The sequence below is a fragment of the Dermacentor andersoni genome, chromosome 5 (assembly GCF_023375885.2).
Source record: "Dermacentor andersoni chromosome 5, qqDerAnde1_hic_scaffold, whole genome shotgun sequence".
Classification (NCBI taxonomy): Eukaryota; Metazoa; Arthropoda; class Arachnida; order Ixodida; family Ixodidae; genus Dermacentor; species Dermacentor andersoni.
In genome coordinates this window covers 198,632,854-198,652,567 of record NC_092818.1, presented here as the reverse complement: position 1 = coordinate 198,652,567, position 19,714 = coordinate 198,632,854, and the positions used below count along the sequence as shown (strand labels likewise).

The window sequence follows — 19,714 nt, the reverse complement described above, 5'->3', positions numbered from 1 at the left end:
TCACCAGGATCGGCTAGTTTCTACACACAGATGCCACGAAACCCCAGACCTTAACCATATACAGCTTCACTCTAAAAAACAAGCCAGAAGGGTCAGGGCTTGCTAGCACGTGCCGAGCGCTGGGGCGGAGAAGTAGCAGACGACACGGGGCACACACCACCCTTATGAATCTATGCGCATTCTCCATGCTTCCAAATCTCGCCAGCAGTTAGCACTCCACAGACTGCTGGTCATGCACTCGCATGTTCCCTCTGAAAGTGGACCGTACTGTACAGTTACAGGCAATATGCAGACAAAACAAGGTGCCATGTAGCCTGTGCACTACCATGACTCTTCCTACATTTGGTAAAAAAAGATTAATGTAGCAGGCAGAAATTAAGAGAAAAAATTATGCATGAAAGGGGAAAACCTCCATGCGAGCACAGCACGCACACCACCTGATGTGGTCTTGTTATTTTCACATGCACTTGTGCTTTCATCTTTTTTCCAGTACAAATGAGCCATTCTCATAAGACACTTACTCGAGCACTGTAGGTGCGTCCTCCGAGGGCGTTTCAGGAGCGTGCTTGCCTTCGTCATCGCCAGGGGGCACGTGTGCCCGTGTGGCAGCGGCAATGTGCTCGAGCCACCCGCGTTTCTCAACGGCCGACGCGGCAGCGAACTCCCACATGGCACGCTGCTCAGGTTCCGTGTCAAGGAGGAAGAAAGCACGCGGGTCAGTGGCAACGTCACGGGCATGCAGGTGCTGCAGCCGCATGACGGGGCACTGTAGCATGCGGTCCTCTGCTGTGGCAGTCGGCAGGCTCACGGAATAGAAACGTAGCGCCAGCCGCTCACTACCATCTTGGCGCTGAAGAACCAGCAATAGATCCTCTAGCAGCACCAGCTGGACATCAAGTGGCTTCTGACGTGGCAGCCGCATTGTTAGTGCACCCTCATGCACCAGTCGGTGTCGCTTGAGGTCAAGATGCCTGTACACTGGGCTCAGGGGGTGGTTCTCTACCTAAAAGGGATCCAAGGGTGCTTTTCTCAATATATAACGTACAGCAAGCACTCATTAACTCGAAATCTGATATCTCAAAATATAAGTTAAATAGAAATTTTCTCTTGGCACAGTGTTAAATCCACGTGTTTTCCACCCCTTATCGCAAATAGCTTTGTGGCGGACTCCGAATATTTAAAAATGTCGACTGAGAAAATACCAAGAAATGGTCAATTACAAAAAAATTTTCATACTTGGTGGCAAACAGGGATCGCAATATTGTAGTGGTGCCTTCTGCTCGATTCTATGCCACTTTTACCATCTGCCATTGATGGCTGGCCAATCCAATTGATAAGGCAGGCGCAGTGTTGCTCTGACCACACAGCACAAAAAGAAAATGCATCGTAAGAAGCGTCGCTATGAAATCGCAGCCCTGAATTCTGCTGCTGCAGCAACTTCCGATTAACGAAGCAGCGAACTCACTAGCTGAGCCAGGCGCTGCACATTCCAGCTTATTCTTCTGCCCGTTTGTCCATCACCACTCACTTGCTAAGATGGTTTAGCTCCCAAGAGCGTGACAAACGAGGGGTTTTTTGATTGAAGGCACAGACTCTACATACTCTCTTTAGAAGGGCGAGAGTGCGTTTCGAAGCCTTCTTTAACACTTCGTTAACTAACTTCAATTAACTCTTTCAGCGCTCCTAACACTTGACAGGCCATTTAGAAGTACAAATATATATTTTATTTTTCACTGACTACTTTCTACAATGTCTATTTTAGTGCACATGAAAAATTTGGTTTTGGAGCTACAGAAGTATGTTTGGTAGTTTTGTTTTTTATTTCTTTATGGCAGTCCACATATAGCGATGATCAGTTCCAATGATTGCATTTTTCGTTCTTGATAGAATTATGACTGTACTGTATTGTTTCTGGGAACAATGGAGCAATGACTACCGTATTTACTCACGTAATGATCGCACCCCTGAAGTTTGCCGTCAAAATTCGATTTTCTTCTTCTTTCCCATGTAATGATCACACCCCGAACTTGTCGCAGCAATATGTCGTGTGCCAAGTCTATCTAATGATGATCGTGCTGACCATCTGTCGAATGCCACGCGAAAAGCTTTTGAAGACATACCAACTGGTCTGCATGCACCAAACATTCTTAAGCAGATGCTCCATTTTATTCCTTTCATCACTTTCCGCACTTCCATGAAAAAAAAAAATTACTACAACCAAACTTACCTTGCTTTATTATTTGTAGGCTTCATAATGGTTTTGGTAAAGAAAAAAAAAAGGGGGGGCATTTTTCGATTCTTCTCGTCTGCACTCGTGGGCAGGCAACAAATCACGAGTGACAACGATAGTGGCCACGTTTACACTGATACGTTAGCAGTGTACCCTATTCATACGCCGACGCTTGTAACACAGCTAAGATATTCACCCACATTAGGATTGTTGTGAAGACAAATGCCGCAGTTTCTGCAGCACGCCCACCATGTGTTTCGATCTCACTGGCAGCTATGCGCGCCCACCTCTGTTTCCGTCCCCTCGAAGTGGACATGGCTATGTTATTGTCGTGAACTTGCCGATATTTGCGATATTATTCATTACTGATACGGAAGAAACTGTTTCAAGACGCGCAATGTACTCACGAGAAGAAAAAAATTCGCCTTCGGCGTTTTCGGCTTGCTCCGCCGGCCGGCATTTTTTTTTTGTCCCGCACTGTACAGCGGCAGCCGCCTGCTTGTTGACCTGTTGTCATCCCACAGCAAATGCGAGATGAAAACAATTTTTTTTTCTTTCACGGCAAATTTAACCCGCGTAATGATCGCACCCCTGAATTTGCCAGTATCGCCAAAATATTGTTTTAGGCACATACCAAGACACTAGGATGAATAAGGTTCACAATGGTGAGAATGGTTTCTTGGTATGACAAGTATTAACAATTGTACAGCACTTCAAGGTGTTGTGTTCAAAATGTGGATAATTTATTATTTAAAGTACAGCCAAGAAAAAGATACTGAACCAAAACTTGAAAATCTGCGCCTGCCATTAGGTGCATTATATTATAGCGTCATGAAGCAAAAAATTTGATTCTAAGTGCCCCGATCGCCGAGACATTGCTCCTCAAGTTTGCATCGAGCCCAAAATTCGTATTTTGCATCGAGCCCAAAATGCAAAAGAGAGCTTACTGTAATCAGATACAACAAAAAATTTTGAAATACAGTGAAACCTTGTTACTACAAACACCACATTAACAAACTTTTCAGATTAATGAACCATTCAGAAATCCCCAGCGGACTTCTCATGGTTCTAATGTAAAAATATTTCAGTACTATGAACTTCAGGGTACCAAACTTTTCAGAATGACGATAGTTATTCAGTTTCTACGTTGTGTTAACAATGCTTCGGTACTACGAACTGGCTAAATTGGCTAAATCTGGCTAAATTCAGAGCTCGAACTACTGTGACACAAGCTAAGGCACAAGAAAAGACTGGCCACGGCGCCACTTGCAAAGAAAAGTTTATTTGGAAGCTAACCGTCATCGCCTATGTCCACTGCCTGTCACATAGGTTGAAAAAGTGCATACAATAACGAATAAATTTTCGTTATTGTATGCACCCTCGGGTATGCTCTCCCTTTTTTTATTTTTTCCCGTCACACGATATGGGAGGTCGAGTTACATTTGAGTCGACCTACAATCGCATAAATACAGTATGGCCCAACCTGGCTAACACTGGGCTGAAAGAGCATTCCAATTCCGGAAAAGAGATTGTGCATACACATCTTGCAATACACGTAATAGAGCGCGATTCCCAAGGTAAATGCACACCAAAGTTTGATGATACTACAGCCCTTTTTAAGCAGAAAGATCGAACAACAAGAGAAGTTGTAGAGGCTCACGATAAAGAAAATGGGGGCAGGGTGTGCCAGTCATGCTTCTATAGCACTTTATGACACTGAAAAATCTTTTCTAGATACGACCCAACACGTGGAAATATTTTGGTGAGCTAACATAGATAAATACAGTGCAGACCACTTATAACGTAACAACTTTTAGCACGGGACCAGCTATAGCATGGTTTTTTTTTACCACTGATATATCTCCCATAGAACTCAATGTATAGGCGGACCGTTTATTGCGTAGGCACGCGAAGCAGAATACCAGTTGCGTAGGCGCACGACCATGAAATCGGCGCACGCAGCACGGCCTTTTCTCGGAGGCGTTGAGCACGGCCCACATAATCGCACGGTTGCCAGGCGCGGGCGCGGCAACCGTGCGGGGGGAGCGGGGCGCGCATGGAGACCACCGGCGAAAAGCGAAACAAAAAGGAGGAGAAGGACGGGAGACTTTAGAGGCAGGCGGGCGAGTGTTTTCGTCACTATAGCAGCGTCCAATCAGGGCGGCGTCTTCAAGTGGTGTGAGAAAGAGGCATGCCTTATTGCTGGAGATGAAGGAATGTGTTATAAGGGACATAGAAAGTGGGCTGAAGAAGGCGTCGGTGGCGGCCAAACGCGGCATTTCTGACACAACCATGTTGACCATATAGAAGAACAAGGACAAATTGTGGCAGCAATTGCAGCAAGATTCATCTTCCCTGTCATGGAAGAGAATACGTACGTCGAAGTGCGAAGACACAGCGCTCTTCAGATGGTTCCGTGAAGTTAGGGCTCAGCGCATGCCAGTGAGTGGCCCCATGCTCCAACAAAAAGCAAACTATTGTTCCAAAAAAGCCAACTATTATTCCATTCAACTATTGTTGAATGGAATAATCTTACTGATGACGTTGTAACTCAATGCTCACTGCCATTATTTGAGTCGCACCTATGTTTATGTAGCGAATGATTTACTGTGTGTTGTTCAGTAACTGCTTGCATTTGTACATCGTGAGTGACCTATGTTATGTATCGCTGTATTTTGTACTTGGATTTTTTCAATTTCACTTTGTATGCACCCTGCTAAGGTCCTGGAAACAGGACCGCAGTATAAATAAATAAATAAATAAATAAATAAAAAAGTACCTTGGTGCTCTTTTAGGCGACGACAACTTCAACCCACTTAATGGATGGATCCAGCGATTCAAGGATCACATGGCATCAGGTGCAAAGTGGTGTGCGGTGAAAGCGGTGAAGTCAACGACGAGTCCATCGAAGTCTGGCTTCGCTTAAACTTGGGAACCATGCTGTCCACGTATACGGACAGAGACGTATACAATGCCGATGAAGCTGGCGTATTTTGCAACCTTCTGCCCAACCGCACTCTTGCGCTGAGAGGCAAAGCCTGCTCTGGCTGTAAGGCCTCAAAAGAGCGCATACCGTATTTACACGATTGTAAGTCGACCCCCCCATATCGCGTGACCGAAAAAAAAAAAAAAAAAAAAAAAGAGAGAGCATACCCGAGGGCACATTCGATAACGAAAATTTATTAGTAGCTGACATGGTCACTGGGCTACTCGTCTTCACTAGTGCTGCCATCGTCACCGTTGCTGCGGTCCCACAGCGCGTCGTGGTCCAGCGAAATTTCAAATTTGGCAAACGACCGCACCAGGACATCTTGCAGAACAGCAGCCCACGCCAAATGCACCCAACCACACGCAGCCGTCAGGGAGGCTCTTTTGACAGGTCCGGTTGGCGTAATTTCGCAGTCTCCTGCCGCCAGCCACTCGTTGTACTCACGGCGGAGCAGAACCTTAAAATTAAGGCGAAGGTCCGGGCTTGTTTCATGACCCCGTCGCACTTCGCTGGCAGGGACCGATCACGCATTTCAGCGACGTATGCCGCAAGCTTAGCCTACAGCTCCAGAAAGCGTCCAGACTTTGGCACGTGGGAAATTTCTCACTTGTCGTCACAGGTGAAAATTTCGCTTCGCCGCAGTCGCCACTCTCGCACCACCCGTTTAGAAACATCGAAATTGCGGCCCGCTGTGCAGTGATTTGTTTCTTCGGCGTAAAGGATGGCAGCCCTCTTGAACGCCGCTGTGAACGAGTGCCAAACGATTAGTGGGCCTGGAGCACTCATGACAACTGGGGAAGCATAGAAGTAGCACGTAGCCGGCAGTCAAGTGGAACGCGTCAAACCAATACCATGCCAATACCAATGCCTTCAAACAGAGAAAGAGAAACCAGCGAGCGGTGTCTGCTCTTCCATGAACTACCGATACTTCCCGCAAGCGCCGCCGTTCTGAGGGTGCCGCCGCAAATGGGAACAGCGGCGCTTCCATCAACTATCGACACCCCCCCATGAGTGTTGCATGCACTGTAAAACTCTCAAAAATGTTGAAAAACCCTTCCGAAAAGCGAACAAACACGCGGGATAGCGAAAAGATACGAGTAGGGCCATAGAGCAAACATAAAATTCTAACTACGTTGTAGCTCCCGTTGGTATCGCTTTTTTTTGGCGGGGCCATGTTTCGGTTTCGATTGTGAGTCGACCCCCCAACTTCTGACTTTCAAATTTAAAAAAAGGGGTCGACTTACAATCGTGTAAATACGGTAACTGTGTTGTTCTGCGCTAACATGGATGGAAGCGACAAGCGCCGCCTGTTTGTCATTGGAAAATCAGCGAGGCCACGTGGCTTTAAAAAGCGAGAGTGCCTGTCAGTGACATACAAATCCAACAAAAAGGTGTGGATGACACAAGACATGTTCACAAGCTGGCTTTACAAGTTCGATGAAGACATGGTGTTAGAGAAGCGACAGGTCGTGCTCATTCTCGACGATTGCACAGCCCACAACATCAAGCCAAAGTTTACTGCAGTTGAGTTAAAGTTTCTGCCTGCCAACACGACTGCAAAATGTCAGTTGCTCGACCAGGGTGTCATTGCAACCGTAAAGGCACTTTACAAAAAATGCATCTGCGAAAGAGTTTTGCTGAGCATGCAGCAGCAGCAGCAGCCTCTTAAAGTGAATTTAAGGGGCGCGATTGATATGGTTACCGTTCGTTTCGTAGTGGCATGTAAAAGCCACTACAATGAGCAAGTGCTTCAACAAAGCAGGCTTCGTGCGCAATGCAGAGGCTCTTGACGCCGATGAGCCGAGCGACAATGTTGCCGATGAGACGGTCAACACCGACGACGTGTGGTCCGGCCTCGTTGAAAGCAAGTTTGTTTCCGCCACAGACACCTTCCAAGAATGTCTATGCCGGTGAGTCGGAGCTTCCAGTCTCCAAGGAAGCGAGCATGAATGATGCGATCGTCGCAGTCATGTGCGATAGCGCAGAGCTAGCAACTGAAGACGAGTCGGACGATGGTGTCAACCCGACGCCAGACCCAGATGTCCCGTGCAAAGACGCTTTAGAATACCTCAGCAAAGTGAACATGTACTGCGCGAAGAACAGTTTGAGTGAGAAAGCGCTTCAGTGCTTAAGCCTTGTAGAGGACGAAATTGTTCGAAGCACTGTTAAAAAAATCTCCAGAAGAAAATAACAGCGTTCTTCCGATGATGCCGCACTTGTCAGAACTTGGTTTCTGTGCTGTGTAGTGATTGTGTTGCATGTGTGTATGAGTGAAATATGTAATAAATTGTGTTTTAAACGTGGGGTGGTCCGTCTGGCATAGGCAAAAGCCGAAAAAAGTATGCTTTGGTTATAATGCGGTACCGCTTAAAGCGCGGATTTTTATAACTCCCGCAACTTACGTTATAAGTGGTCTACACTGTAGTCATATTTTTTTATTTTTGCTTTTACGCCGTTTGATGATGCTTGATGACATAGGACATGTTGGGTTTATATCATCTCTAACCTTCCAAATAAACTTTCAGTTGCAAGTAGCGCCATGTCTCGTCTTTTTTTGTGCCTTAGCTTGTGCCCCAGTAGTTTGCGCTCTGAATTTAGTCATGCTTCCGTACCAACTCACCCATTTTTCACTTCCGAAATCTGGAGATACTTAGATTCCTGTGTATCCTTCCCAGTAGCCGGAACAGTAGGCTAGCAGACGACAAGGCGCACAAAGCAGACACCGCAGCGCATTGGTTCGGAAAACCTGAGATGGCCCTTAAATAAATAAATAAAAAAAAAATGCAGGAGATAATTTTAAAAAATTATTTCGGAAGCAACGACGCATCGGGTTTTGTGAGTGCTTGCTCCGCCCAGGCATAGCCCCGGAGGCAGGCCTCTTCTTTCTGCACATGCCACTTTCTTTTGCGCTTCTTTCTGCGGCCTTACTAGCTACGCTGACGGAGAAATGTAGCCTCCGTGCTCGCAGGGATGCAACACTGTCGCACTTTGCACTTCCTGGATGGTGTCTTTTATGCTCGCCTGCACTTTGGCATACTTCAGGTGTCCGCCTTGAGAAAGACATTTGCGGTGTCCACGGCAAGAAATGTGGGAAACAAACAAGAAACATTGTGCTTTGGAGGCGACATGGAGCTTCCTTTTTGAAGTAGTTTTCTCATTGTCTGCTTTGTACACGTCACTCTTAGTATACAGTGCTTCAGTAGTGCATGGCAGCGGAATCTATGGAAACTAGCAACAGTGTAGGCAGAGAGCCAACAGTGACGTTTTTGTAGATAGCTCAAACGGTGGCAACTTCTGGGCTGATGGGTTGACGGCCGGAATGGTTAATTTTGGGGCTTTCACTACAACGACCTTTCAGAATAACAAATGATTTTCGGCAATCCCGTGTGATTAATTATATACAGATTTGACTGTATTTAGTTTTCTAGGTGGTTAGCAGTCTTCCCACAGCTACCCGAATGCCATCTTCAAAAAATTAATTTTAGCGTGATTTTGTTATCTCCAAGTGATGTCCCTTCAGTGCAACCGAACTGAGGGCTGGCCAGCTACCAACCAGCCAAGCTAGTGCACAATGCAGTAGATGCAGTCTCGGGTAGCGGCTCCAGCAGCTTCAGCATGACTGAGATAATACGTGCTTATTCCTGCACCGGCGGCGCCAAAGTGCACGAAATGTCGCAAGTGACGTTGGCTGCGCCATGACGCTAGGCTGTGAAGCGTCCACATCTGTGCTGTAAGTGACCATGTATTTCACACGCATAGTTTCAGCAAGATTGTGGCTTAATAATGACTCTCCTTATCCTTGCATGACGGTGAGGCATAAACAGCACGTCACTCGTGGACGTTGGCTAAAGGCATGAGAGTTCCACTCTTCCGCAGTTCTGTTCTCGGTTTTTAGCTAAGTGAAATTGTCCGGAATGCATTATATGCTGCGGAAATTTTTTTCGCAGAGGCTTAACAGAGACAGGCAATTTAGGTGGCACAATGACAAAAGGAACCCATGTATTGAAATGTGTGCTAGCACCAGCGAAATTTTCATCACAAATTTTCGAGAGATGGTAGGTGTAACTTACTTGTCTAATGCACTACAACAAGTGAAAGCTATGTCGTTTAAGCCAATCAAGAGCAATAACCAGATAAATGGCTAGTTCCCTAGCTGCTGCGTATCTCCCGATCGCAACGCCACAGATTAGCAAAGCGCAATAAGTGAGGCTTGTATATTTCTCTGAGATGTGTAGCTGATTTACTTTGGTTTACAGAACCCATGGCTTTTGTTGCATTAGAGGGAAGTGTGCGAGGCGGAATATAGGCGCAGAATGCTTCTGCTTCAGTAACGGAAGGACCAACTGTCAGCGCAGCAAACCAGACCTTGTCCAAAGCACTCTTGTCCAGGCGCCGCTGAAGTTCGGCCAAGCGATGGGTGTTCTCAGCCTCGCGCACGGCCTGGTTGACGTGTGCCAGGATGCGCTTCGAGCACTGCAGGGCGTGCTGCAGCTGGGCATGCTCGGGTGAGCCCAGAGCACTGTGCTTGGCCACATTCTCAATGAGCAGTGGGTACTTGGTCAGCCTCTGGAAGCCTGCCGCAACCAAGTCCTTTAGCTGCAGCCGCCGACACAGCGGGTGCATCTCTGCATCCTGCATGCAAGAGTAGTCAGTCGCCATGCGCCCTATGGTTCACCAGGGTGGAACGAAAATTACACAATGCACCAGTGCTCAATTACGGAACAAGCCAAGGAAAACAATCACAGGCAGCACCCTTACACTGTCTCATCAAAACCTACACACAATACTCACACTTGCCTGGACTGATCCTGCCACAGCCTAGCTAGGGATAATGGCCAAGAAAAGCATGTGGGGACTTATGCAGTACTTCCCTTATCTCTGTGGTCCTGGAACTATAGGGGTACCAAAAAGGAATGTTAAGATGTATTAGTAAATTATGTTTCTAGAATGCTGAAAAGCACATTCATAATGCGAGTATAGAGGCTTGCTAAGCCAGGAAATACACAGTAACAAAATACAAGCAGTGATGCCCTCTTGAGGTTCCTACACCAGTAGCTTCTTGTGACATAATGAATATTGAAAGCATCACCTCTTGTTTAGATAATCGCTTCTTGAACAAGGAGGACTCGAAAAAGAAAATGTGTATATACAGTGGAACCCTGTTCATACGTTTTTCACCACATCGGGAAGAAACAACATAACAGTGGCGAGAACGCAACAGTGAGGAAAGCTCCAAAAATGAATGAAAACAGTGCAGCTTTTAGTTGAAACATTTTATTTCCGCAAAGTGAGTTTAGGATTCTAAAAAATCGAGAATGGAGGATTGCCATTTCTTTTGCTCGCTGGAAAGCACCACGCGTTTCTCGATAGCCTGAAACGCCGCACTACTGACACTGTCGCTTTGAGGTGTGACGTACCTGTGGAGGAGGTCCAGAGCCGCGATGGCTTCTCCAAAGCTTGGATCTGCCAACTCCCTAAAATCTTGTGGCTTGTGCTTGTCATCATCATCACATTCAGTGCCTTCACTTGTGACCGAGTTTGCAACGATCTCAGCGATGCTTTGGCACTCCAATGTCACAACGGCAGCATCCACGGCGATGTAGACGTATGTGATCACCGTGGCCCCCAGCACATTCATAGCCTCAGTAAGCTCTTGATAGAAAAGAAGCTGCTTCCAACTCTTCCATGTTCCATGGCAGTTTCTGCTTCCCTGTCCATGCAGAAGCCACAGCTCGCGAAGCAGTGCTGTACGGCTGATGCGCTTACTGCAGTCCATGCTGAAGCGACGTAGTGCATAGCGTCAAGTACAGAAATGGTCGCAGGCTGCTGTCCGCGATCAATATGCGTAAGACAGCGCTTCACGATGCACTTCCTGTAGGAATGGTTCAAGTTCTTTATGACGCCGGCATTCAACAGCTGCAAGAGGCTTGTAGTACGCACAGGGAAAAATAAAAGCTCGACGTTCCAAAGAAACAGCGACTCTCTTGGGTGGACAATTGTGCTGCCCACAATTGTCCAGAAGAAGGAAAACGCTCCTGCACTGGGAACTCATCTTGTAATAAAAGTACTGCAGAAATTATTCCAACAAAGAACGAGGCTGCTTCTCCGCTTATTTTCTTATAAGTGATGCCTTGGATCTTCCGGAAACGGTCGATCCAGCCATTTGACGCCGCAAAGTCAGTGACGCCCAGTCTGTCGGCTATCTCCATCGTCTTCTCGCATAAAATGCTGCTGTCGAGTTGACACCGGCAGCGCGAGCTTGTTTAAACCAGGTAAGAAGAGCTGTGTTGAGATTCCCATACTTGGCACCACAAGCCTGCTTAGCTTTCGGGCTGAAGAGTGTTGCATTCCCTTCTATCCTCTCAAGCTTTGAGACGATGCTGTTAACCGGGGGCCCGGGTCTTTGGTACTAAAAATCGGCTAAAAATGCCAATTTTCTATTTTTATTTTACGCGTTCTTGACGCGTTTCCGTGCCCATGTACGAAATTTAGTTACAAAATACCGCATAGTTCTTCTGTGATTGAAATCTAAAGACGCGAATCCGCAAGTGCTGCCTTTTAACTTGGGGACAAATTGCGCTCGATTTTCGATAACTATGCGATAAACTCGATAACTATGCGCTCTGCCAGCGCCATTTTGGTATCACTCGAAAGCTCACGTTTCTGGATTTCTTTATTCGTCAGTCAGCAACATTGCCAGCGCTGCGGTCATGGAAAAAACAACAGAAAAATAAATTGGCGGCGCACGCTATTGGTGGCCAGTTTGAGCAATTGGACCTCCTTCAGTGCACTACATCTGCAGGCTTGGAGTGACACTTGACACCTGCACAAGATGCCGAGAGCGAGTGGGGCTATACTAATCCAGGTACAACCAAATTAGGAGGGCCCACTAAGCTTCAACACAGACACTCCCTCACCGGAACAGGAATTGGCCTCCCTGGTGCAGTATTCGGCCACCCCCTCCCTTACGATTAACCCATAGCCCTCAGTGCCCAGCAGCTGCGGACCACCTGACCAAGGCGGCGGTCAGACCTGTAACGCAACAGAGGGTGCTAAGAATCTCTGGACCCGAACGGCCGCCAATGGAAACTGACCCTGAGCACTTTTACCAGCCGAACTCTGTTCAGTGATGCTAGCTTAGCAGGACTCTTTGAGGAGCTATCAGATATTGCTTGGGATATCATTGGCCTTAGCGAGATTAGAAGAACTGGTGATGCTAATACAGTGCTGATTAATGGCCATGTCTTCTGCTATAAGGTCTCCCAGATAAGAAGCAATACGGGGTAGGATTTCTAATCCGTACGGACATAGCGAGCAACATTGACGAATTCTACAGCTGAGATACTGAGATACTGAGAGGGTAGGGATACTGAGAGGGTAGCAGTAGTCATAATCAAACTTATTAAGACGTATAGATTAAAGGTAGTACAAGCCTACGCTTCAACATCCAGTTACGATGATGATGAAGTAGATCAGTTTTATGAAGATGTTGAATTAGCAATGAGAACAGTGCAAACTCAGTTTACTGTAGTAATGGGTGACTTCAATGCAAAAGTGGGAAAAAGCAGACTGGTGAACAAGCAACTGGCAACTACGGCATCGATTCTAGGAACGCTAGAGGACAAATGCTGGTAAAATTTGAAGAAAGGAATACGCTTCAAATAATGAACACCCTTTTCAAGAAGCGTAGGAACACAAAGTGGACCTGGAAAAGCCCGTTATGGTGAAACAAGAAATTAAATTGATTTCATACTTTCTACCGATCTCAGCATAGTGCAGGATGTAGAAGTGATAGGTAGGGTAAAGTGCAGTGAACATAGGTTAGTAAGGGCTAGGATTCACCTCAATTTGAAGAGAGAAAGAGTAAAGTTTGTCAAGAAGAAACAAGTCAACCCAGAGTCAGTAAGGGATAACCTAGAGTCAGTCAGCAGATAAATTCAGGCTGGTGCTTGCAAACAAACAGAACACAGAGATGAAGATGACATAGAGGTTGTGAATGAACCGTAACTAGGCTGGCTTCAGAGGCAGCAATAAAAGTGGGAGGCAAGGCACCAAGGCAACCAGTAGGCAAGCTCTCCCAAGTAACAAAGGATCTAATAAAGAAATGACAAAGAATGAAAGTGTTAAACTCCAGAGTTAAGATTGAATTCGCGGAGCTATCAAAACTGATCAACAAGGCGAAAGTAAGTGATATCTGAAATAATAACGTCAGAAAGACTGAAGAAGCTGTAAGAAATGGACACAGCCTGAAATCAGTGAGAAGGAAGCTTGGCATAGGAAAAACCAAGATGTATGCACTGAAAGATAAGCAGGGTAATATCATATTAGAGGTTGGATTGCGCAACATTTTGACAAGACACACAGAAGAGAAACACGGTGTGTGTTTCTCTTCTGTGTGTTTCGTCAAAATGTGGCGCAATTCAACCTGTAATATGCTATACCAACACGCCCAGTCGTCAACCTTGGCAGGGTAATATCATCAGCAATCTCAAAGATATAGTAAAAGCAGCATAAGAATTCTATACTGACCTGTACAATACCCAGAGGACTTGGGATAACTCCATTCGAAACAGTAATAAACAGGATACAGAAACTCCTCCTATAACTAGCGACGAGATCAAAAGGGCGTTGAAAGACATGAAATGGGGAAGAGCGGCAAAAGAAGATGGAACAGTCGATTTAACCAAAGATGGAAGAGACATAATTGCTTGGAGAACTGGCGGCTCTTTATACGAAGTGTCTATCTACTGCAAGGGTCCCAGAAAACTGGAAGGATGCAAACATCATACTAATCTACAAAAAGTGAGACGTTAAAGAGTTGAAAAATTATAGGCCCATTAGCTTACTCCCAGTATTATAGAAAATATTCACCAAGATAATCTCCAATAGAATAAGGGCAACACTGGACTTCAGTCAACCAAGGGAACAGGCAGGCTTCAGGAAGGGATACTCTGCTATGTATCACATCCATGTCATTAAGCAGGTTATCGATAAATCCGTAGAGTACAATAGGCCTCTCTATATGGCTTTCATAGATTACGAAAAGGCATTTGATTCAGTAGAGATACCAGCAGTCATAGAGACGTTAGGTAATCAAGGAGTACAGAATACTTATGCAAATACCTCGGAAAATATCTACATAGGTTCTACAGCTACCTTAATTTTACACAAGAAAAGCAGCAAGATACCTATAAAGAAAGGGGTCAGACAGGGAGGAACAATCTCTCCAATGCTATTGACTGCATGTTTGGAAGAAGCATTCATGCTATTACACTGGGAAAGCTTAAGAGTAAGGAGCAATGGCGAATATCTCAGCAACCTTCGGTTTGTAGATGACAATGTCCTGTTCAGCAACAGTGGGGATGAGTTACAACAAATGATTGGGGACCTTAACACAGAGTGTGTAAGAGTGGGGTTGAAGATTAATATGCAGAAGACAAAGATGATGAATAGCCGGGCAAATGTACAAGAGTTCAGGATCGCCAGTAAGCCTCTAGAGTCTGTGAAAGAGTACGTTTACCTAGGTCAATTAATCTCAGGGAACCCTGATCATGAGAAGGAAATTCATAGAAAAATAAGAATGGGTTGGATCGCATACGGCAGACACTGTCAGCTCCTGACTGGAAGCTTACCGTTATCATTGAAAAGGAAGGTGTATAATCAGTGCATTTTACCGATGCTGACATACGGGGCAGAGACTTGGAGACTGACAAAGAAGTTTAAGAACAAGTTAAGGACTGCACAAAGAGCGATGGAACGAAGAATGCTAGGCATAACCTTGAGAGACAGAAAGAGAGGGGTTTGGATCAGAGAGCAAATGGGTATAGCCAATATTCTTATTGATGCGGCAATTGAAGTGGTCAAAATGGTCAACCCTTTAATTTTCAGATTTTTTTTTCGCGATCCTCGGACCTTCTTTTACCTCGTGGTTAAATATAATAACAAAATAAGTGGTAGAAATCGAGAAAACAGCACTTTCCTAGAGCGCCGTCATAAAGAATTGAGAAAAAATCCGGCTTCGGAAGGTGCCGTCGCACCGCAGATAGCTCGGCTACCCGATGACGCAGCGCCGCCATCTTGGTATCATCGTAAAGGGGAGAGATCGGAGTTCAAGATTGCAATTGCGCCATATTTCACCGCCGAAAAATAAAACGAGCATACGCGACCGAAAAAGAGGTAAAAGCGGCATCGTAATTGGGCGCAGTAGTCACATGGGGAACATGGAGCGCTCCTATTGGCTGCTGTACATTTGAATTGCCCGTGAAACAAACTAGCGCGCATTGGCACAGCAGCGCCTTGCGTGTTCCGTTCATTGCACTTCACCATAGTGGCAGCCGAACTACCCTAACGCGCGTGTTCCAGGATGAGCCCCAAAGGAAGCAAGTTCCGAACGGCTCACGCGTACGGAAAATGACGAAAGGCGTGGAACAGAAGGCGAAAACTACCCACAGAAGCGGATGCCGCCGCCCGTGTCGACGAGGTGCGACTGGCACACGCGGGTGATCAGGAAAGCGCGTCTGCATGCAGTGCTGACGATGGGACCACGTGCGCTGGTGACAATGTGACCGTGCGCTGTGTAGACGACGCGACCGTGGGCTGTGTTGACGACACGCCCGCGTGCTGTGATAACGCGACCGTGGGCTTTGTTAACGACGGGACCGTGGCCTGTGTTGACGACGCGACTGCGTGCGGTGGTAATAATATGACCACGTGTGCTGGTGACGACGTGACCGTGGGTTGTGGTGACGACGCGCCCGCGCGTGGTCGTGATGGCAATGTGACATCGGCGAGAGCAGACGTCGCATGAAATATTCAGCTGCAAATTTCAGCTCCAATTCTCACGAATGAAGAGATTGCGACACGAGCGGAGACAAGAGCAGATGTTTTGAATGCACTGTCATCTACCTCTGCAACAAAGAGGAAATTTCAGCTTTTGAAAGAAGTAGTGTGTGCCGACGACGTAGTTCCCGAATCATCATTTTTCATTGTATATAAAGCACTCTTAAACGAGCTGCTCTCTGCTGCAAGCTGCAATCAGTGTGGGAAAACACCAATTTGTGTTGAAATTTGGCCATGTGGGATTGAGACTAAAATGGAACTGTTGTGTGACGAATGTGGGCTGATAAGCAAAAGGCGATCATCCCCAAGATGTGCTGGCACTCAGAAGATCAACCCTTTTGAAGTGAATGTTCGTGCACTGAGAGCTGTGCAGCCAGTAGGCAAAAAGCAAGCCACATCGAATGATGTTTTCTCCCACATGGACATTTCCCATCGAGGACTGCATCACAAATCCTATGCAAGGCTGCGCCAAAAGCACAGTCACCCTGCCACTGCCTCTGCAGCCATGACAGTAGAGTCCGAAAGTGCACAGAAGATGCGCGAGATCAACAGGGAACTTGGATGCGCCCCAGGCAATGTTGATGTGATCTATGATGGCACTTGGATGACAAGAGGCCACACAAGTCACATTGGTGTTGGCTGTGGTATTGAGTTATATTCTGACCTTGCCTTGGACCACTGTGTCCTCTACAATAATTGCCATGGATGTTCTCTTGGCACCAAGCCTGGAGACAGTATTCGTTCAGAGTGGCATGAAGAACACTGACCACAATGCCAAAGAAACACCAAGGCAAGTGCAGGGCAAATGGAAATAATTGCGGCAAAAACCATGTTTCAGCGGTCTCTTCAGAAACACCAGCTCCGTTACACAAATGTCCTTTGTGATGGGGATTATATTGCCCTCAGTGAAGAGAAGGTGTAGGGTTTCATACCCATACACAAACAAGAGTGAGTGAATCACGTGAGAAAAAGAATGGGAACTGCTTTGCTCAACCTTGTTGAGAAAAACAAGAGCAAGGACCGTGAGCTCAGCACGAGTGGAAAGGGCCACCTAACACAGGGTTTAATTAAAAAACTCAAATTATTATGGCTTAGCCATAAAAAGTTAGCCAAATGATGTGCCTGCTATGGAAAAGGCCATCATGGCTACTTTTCACCGTATAACGTCGACCGATGATGAGCCGCATCACGAGCACTGTCCCACTGGCGTGAACTCTTGGTGCAAGTTTAATTCTGCAGTGGCCTCAGGTCAACCAGCCCCTACACACAAGCTGCAGCTTCCTGCACATGTTCAAGCAGCACTCCTGCCTACGTATAAGCATCCATCTGCAAGAGAACTCCTTGAAAGATGCCAGCAAGGCAAAACACAGAACGCCATCGAGTCGCTGAACAATGTCATTTGGTTACTCCAATCAAAAAATCAGTTTGCTTCACTCCCGAGTGTTGAAAGTGCTGTGGCAGATGCAGTCTGCCATTTCAATGCTGGCTGTGAAAGAGCACTGCAAACAATTACGTCGCAACTGGGATACAGTCCAGGATCGTGTTCACTGCGGCGGGCTGCTGAAAAGGATGCACAACGTATCAAAAAGGCAACAAAGGCACACGAAACTGCTGTAAAGAAGTGAAAAATTATCTCATAATGTAAAGAAAATGTGTCCTTACTGGCAAAGGACTACATTACACGCGGGTTTTAGGTGCTGAAAGTAAATATTTTGATGTTTGCAGCAAATTAAACTTTGAGCTCCGTTTTCACAACGAATGAAGACAGAATCATTCTGTCTTTTGCACTTAGATCATGAAACATTGATGAGTGCAATAAAGGTGTCCATTTTCATCTGCACCTCATAAAAAAAAAAATTATAATGGGTTTTTTTGCAAAGGTCGTTAGTAAGACAATATGCACAGAAAAGTTTAAAAAAAAAGGCTTTTGTGCTTATTTCGGCATTTAAAAAATAAACCAATAGCTTTATTGCACATAATGGGCTTTTTTGAACATGCTGGTGTGAAAATCTCGACAAACTTAAGTGTAATTAATTAATTAATTTGGGGAACAACCATTAGAGGATGTCAAGTTTTCTAACTCAAGAACTATAATAGATAGCTCAAAACTGATTTTAGTTATATCAGCATAACAAATCAGACCTGCATGCCAAATTTCGTCAATTTATTCCTATAAATAAAAAAAAAATTTCATTGCCACTGCCCCCTCTTAAGAGAAAAAAATGGCGCTGGGCAGGTCATGTAATGCGCAGGTTAGATAACCGTTGGACCATTAGGGTTACAGAATAGATACCAAGAGAAGGGAAGTGCAGTAAAGGATGGCAGAAGACTAGGTGGTGTGATGAAATTAGGAAATTCGCAGGTGCTAGTTGGAATCAGTTGGCGCAGGACAGGGGTAATTGGAGATCGCAGGGAGAGGCCTTCGTCCTGCAGTGGACATAAAATAGGCTGATGATAATGATGATTGAGCATGTGACCAAGATGGCGAGTCATAATTGGCTCCAAGCACCACGAGCGCTCAAATGACGAAAACAGCCGCCATTTTGTCTTAGTCTCGCGACTGCGACGCTGCATATGCAGGAGGTCCGACAAAGTTTCGTTCTGTGAATCGTTATGGGTGGAAACGTACGAGACGCAAGAAACTTTCAAAAGAGATTCTGTCGTCGCAGTCGCACAGGATATCAGGCAGCTCGCCGCTGAAGTCGTACCGCCGCCGAATGTCGACGCCTCACTGCTTGGCCGGATCACATATATCCACCCGCCGGTTACATGGTCGTAAGAGTTGAACACGGCTGTCATAACTGAAGAGGACGTGGATAAGATAAGAGCACACGAGAAAGCTACGCTCAACAAGACTGCATCAACGATGGCCATGGCGCGAAAGATTAAGCGTTTTGTTAAAGATCTGACCGCCGATAGTGCAACAGCCTCGGTCGCGAAGCCCGCTATTCCTTACGTTGTCGTCCGACTTGCAGCAGTGAACAATCTCGGCATTTTCTCGTGTAATACTTGCGGTGGTTCTGCGTAGCTAGTGCGGAGCAATCAGGATCACGGTTTGCTACTAAACTGACTGTGGTTTGTGAGATCTGTGGTGAAGTTGTATTGGGAAAGAGCTCGCAGGGAATTGAGGGCCCGAAAGCGTGTAATTCTTTTGAAGTGAACATACTCACAGTGCATGCTATGGTGTCGACCGGCAACAACCAAACGGCCATGAATTATACCTAGTGCCTACCGATGGCTTTTGATGCCGTTTTTTAAACTTTCTTTCAATTGTGAAACGTTTTTTGTTGTTTTCTCAAAACCACTATTTTGATGATGATGCCGTATTGGAGGTGCATTATCTCTCCTTCTACTTGTGCTATCACTGTAATTTCTTTTTTTTTCCAGAAAGGCAAAGCTGTGTAAAGTGAAAATAAACGAAATAATGTTGCATTATTTAAAAAATTAAACATTTTTTTCTTTTTTTAGCAGTTAGATGGATTTCTCTCACTGAAGTTTGCAATGTTCTCATTTGATATAAAATTGGGTTAGAACACCATACTTGCTTATTTGCGCTCTTTGTTAGTTCCACATCATTTTTCTATGTCGATATTTATTATGCCATGTATAGTTTGGTAGATAGCTCACCTGCAAGCAAATTATGCAACAAAGCTGAA

At 45.8% G+C, this 19,714-nt stretch overlaps 1 protein-coding gene across 8 annotated transcripts in view; it reads right to left on the bottom strand.

Moving 5' to 3' along the window:
* LOC126531831 (rho guanine nucleotide exchange factor 11-like) overlaps positions 1-19,714 on the bottom strand; it is a 251,734-nt gene that overhangs the window by 35,112 nt on the left and 196,908 nt on the right. For all 8 annotated transcript variants that reach the window (XM_050179572.3, XM_050179576.3, XM_050179571.3 and 5 more), the window contains 2 exons: positions 9,585-9,851; positions 522-1,003 (listed from right to left, as the gene is read on the bottom strand). In XM_050179572.3, the coding sequence (XP_050035529.2) occupies positions 522-1,003; positions 9,585-9,851 (749 nt within the window). The remainder of the gene's footprint in view (positions 1-521; positions 1,004-9,584; positions 9,852-19,714) is intronic.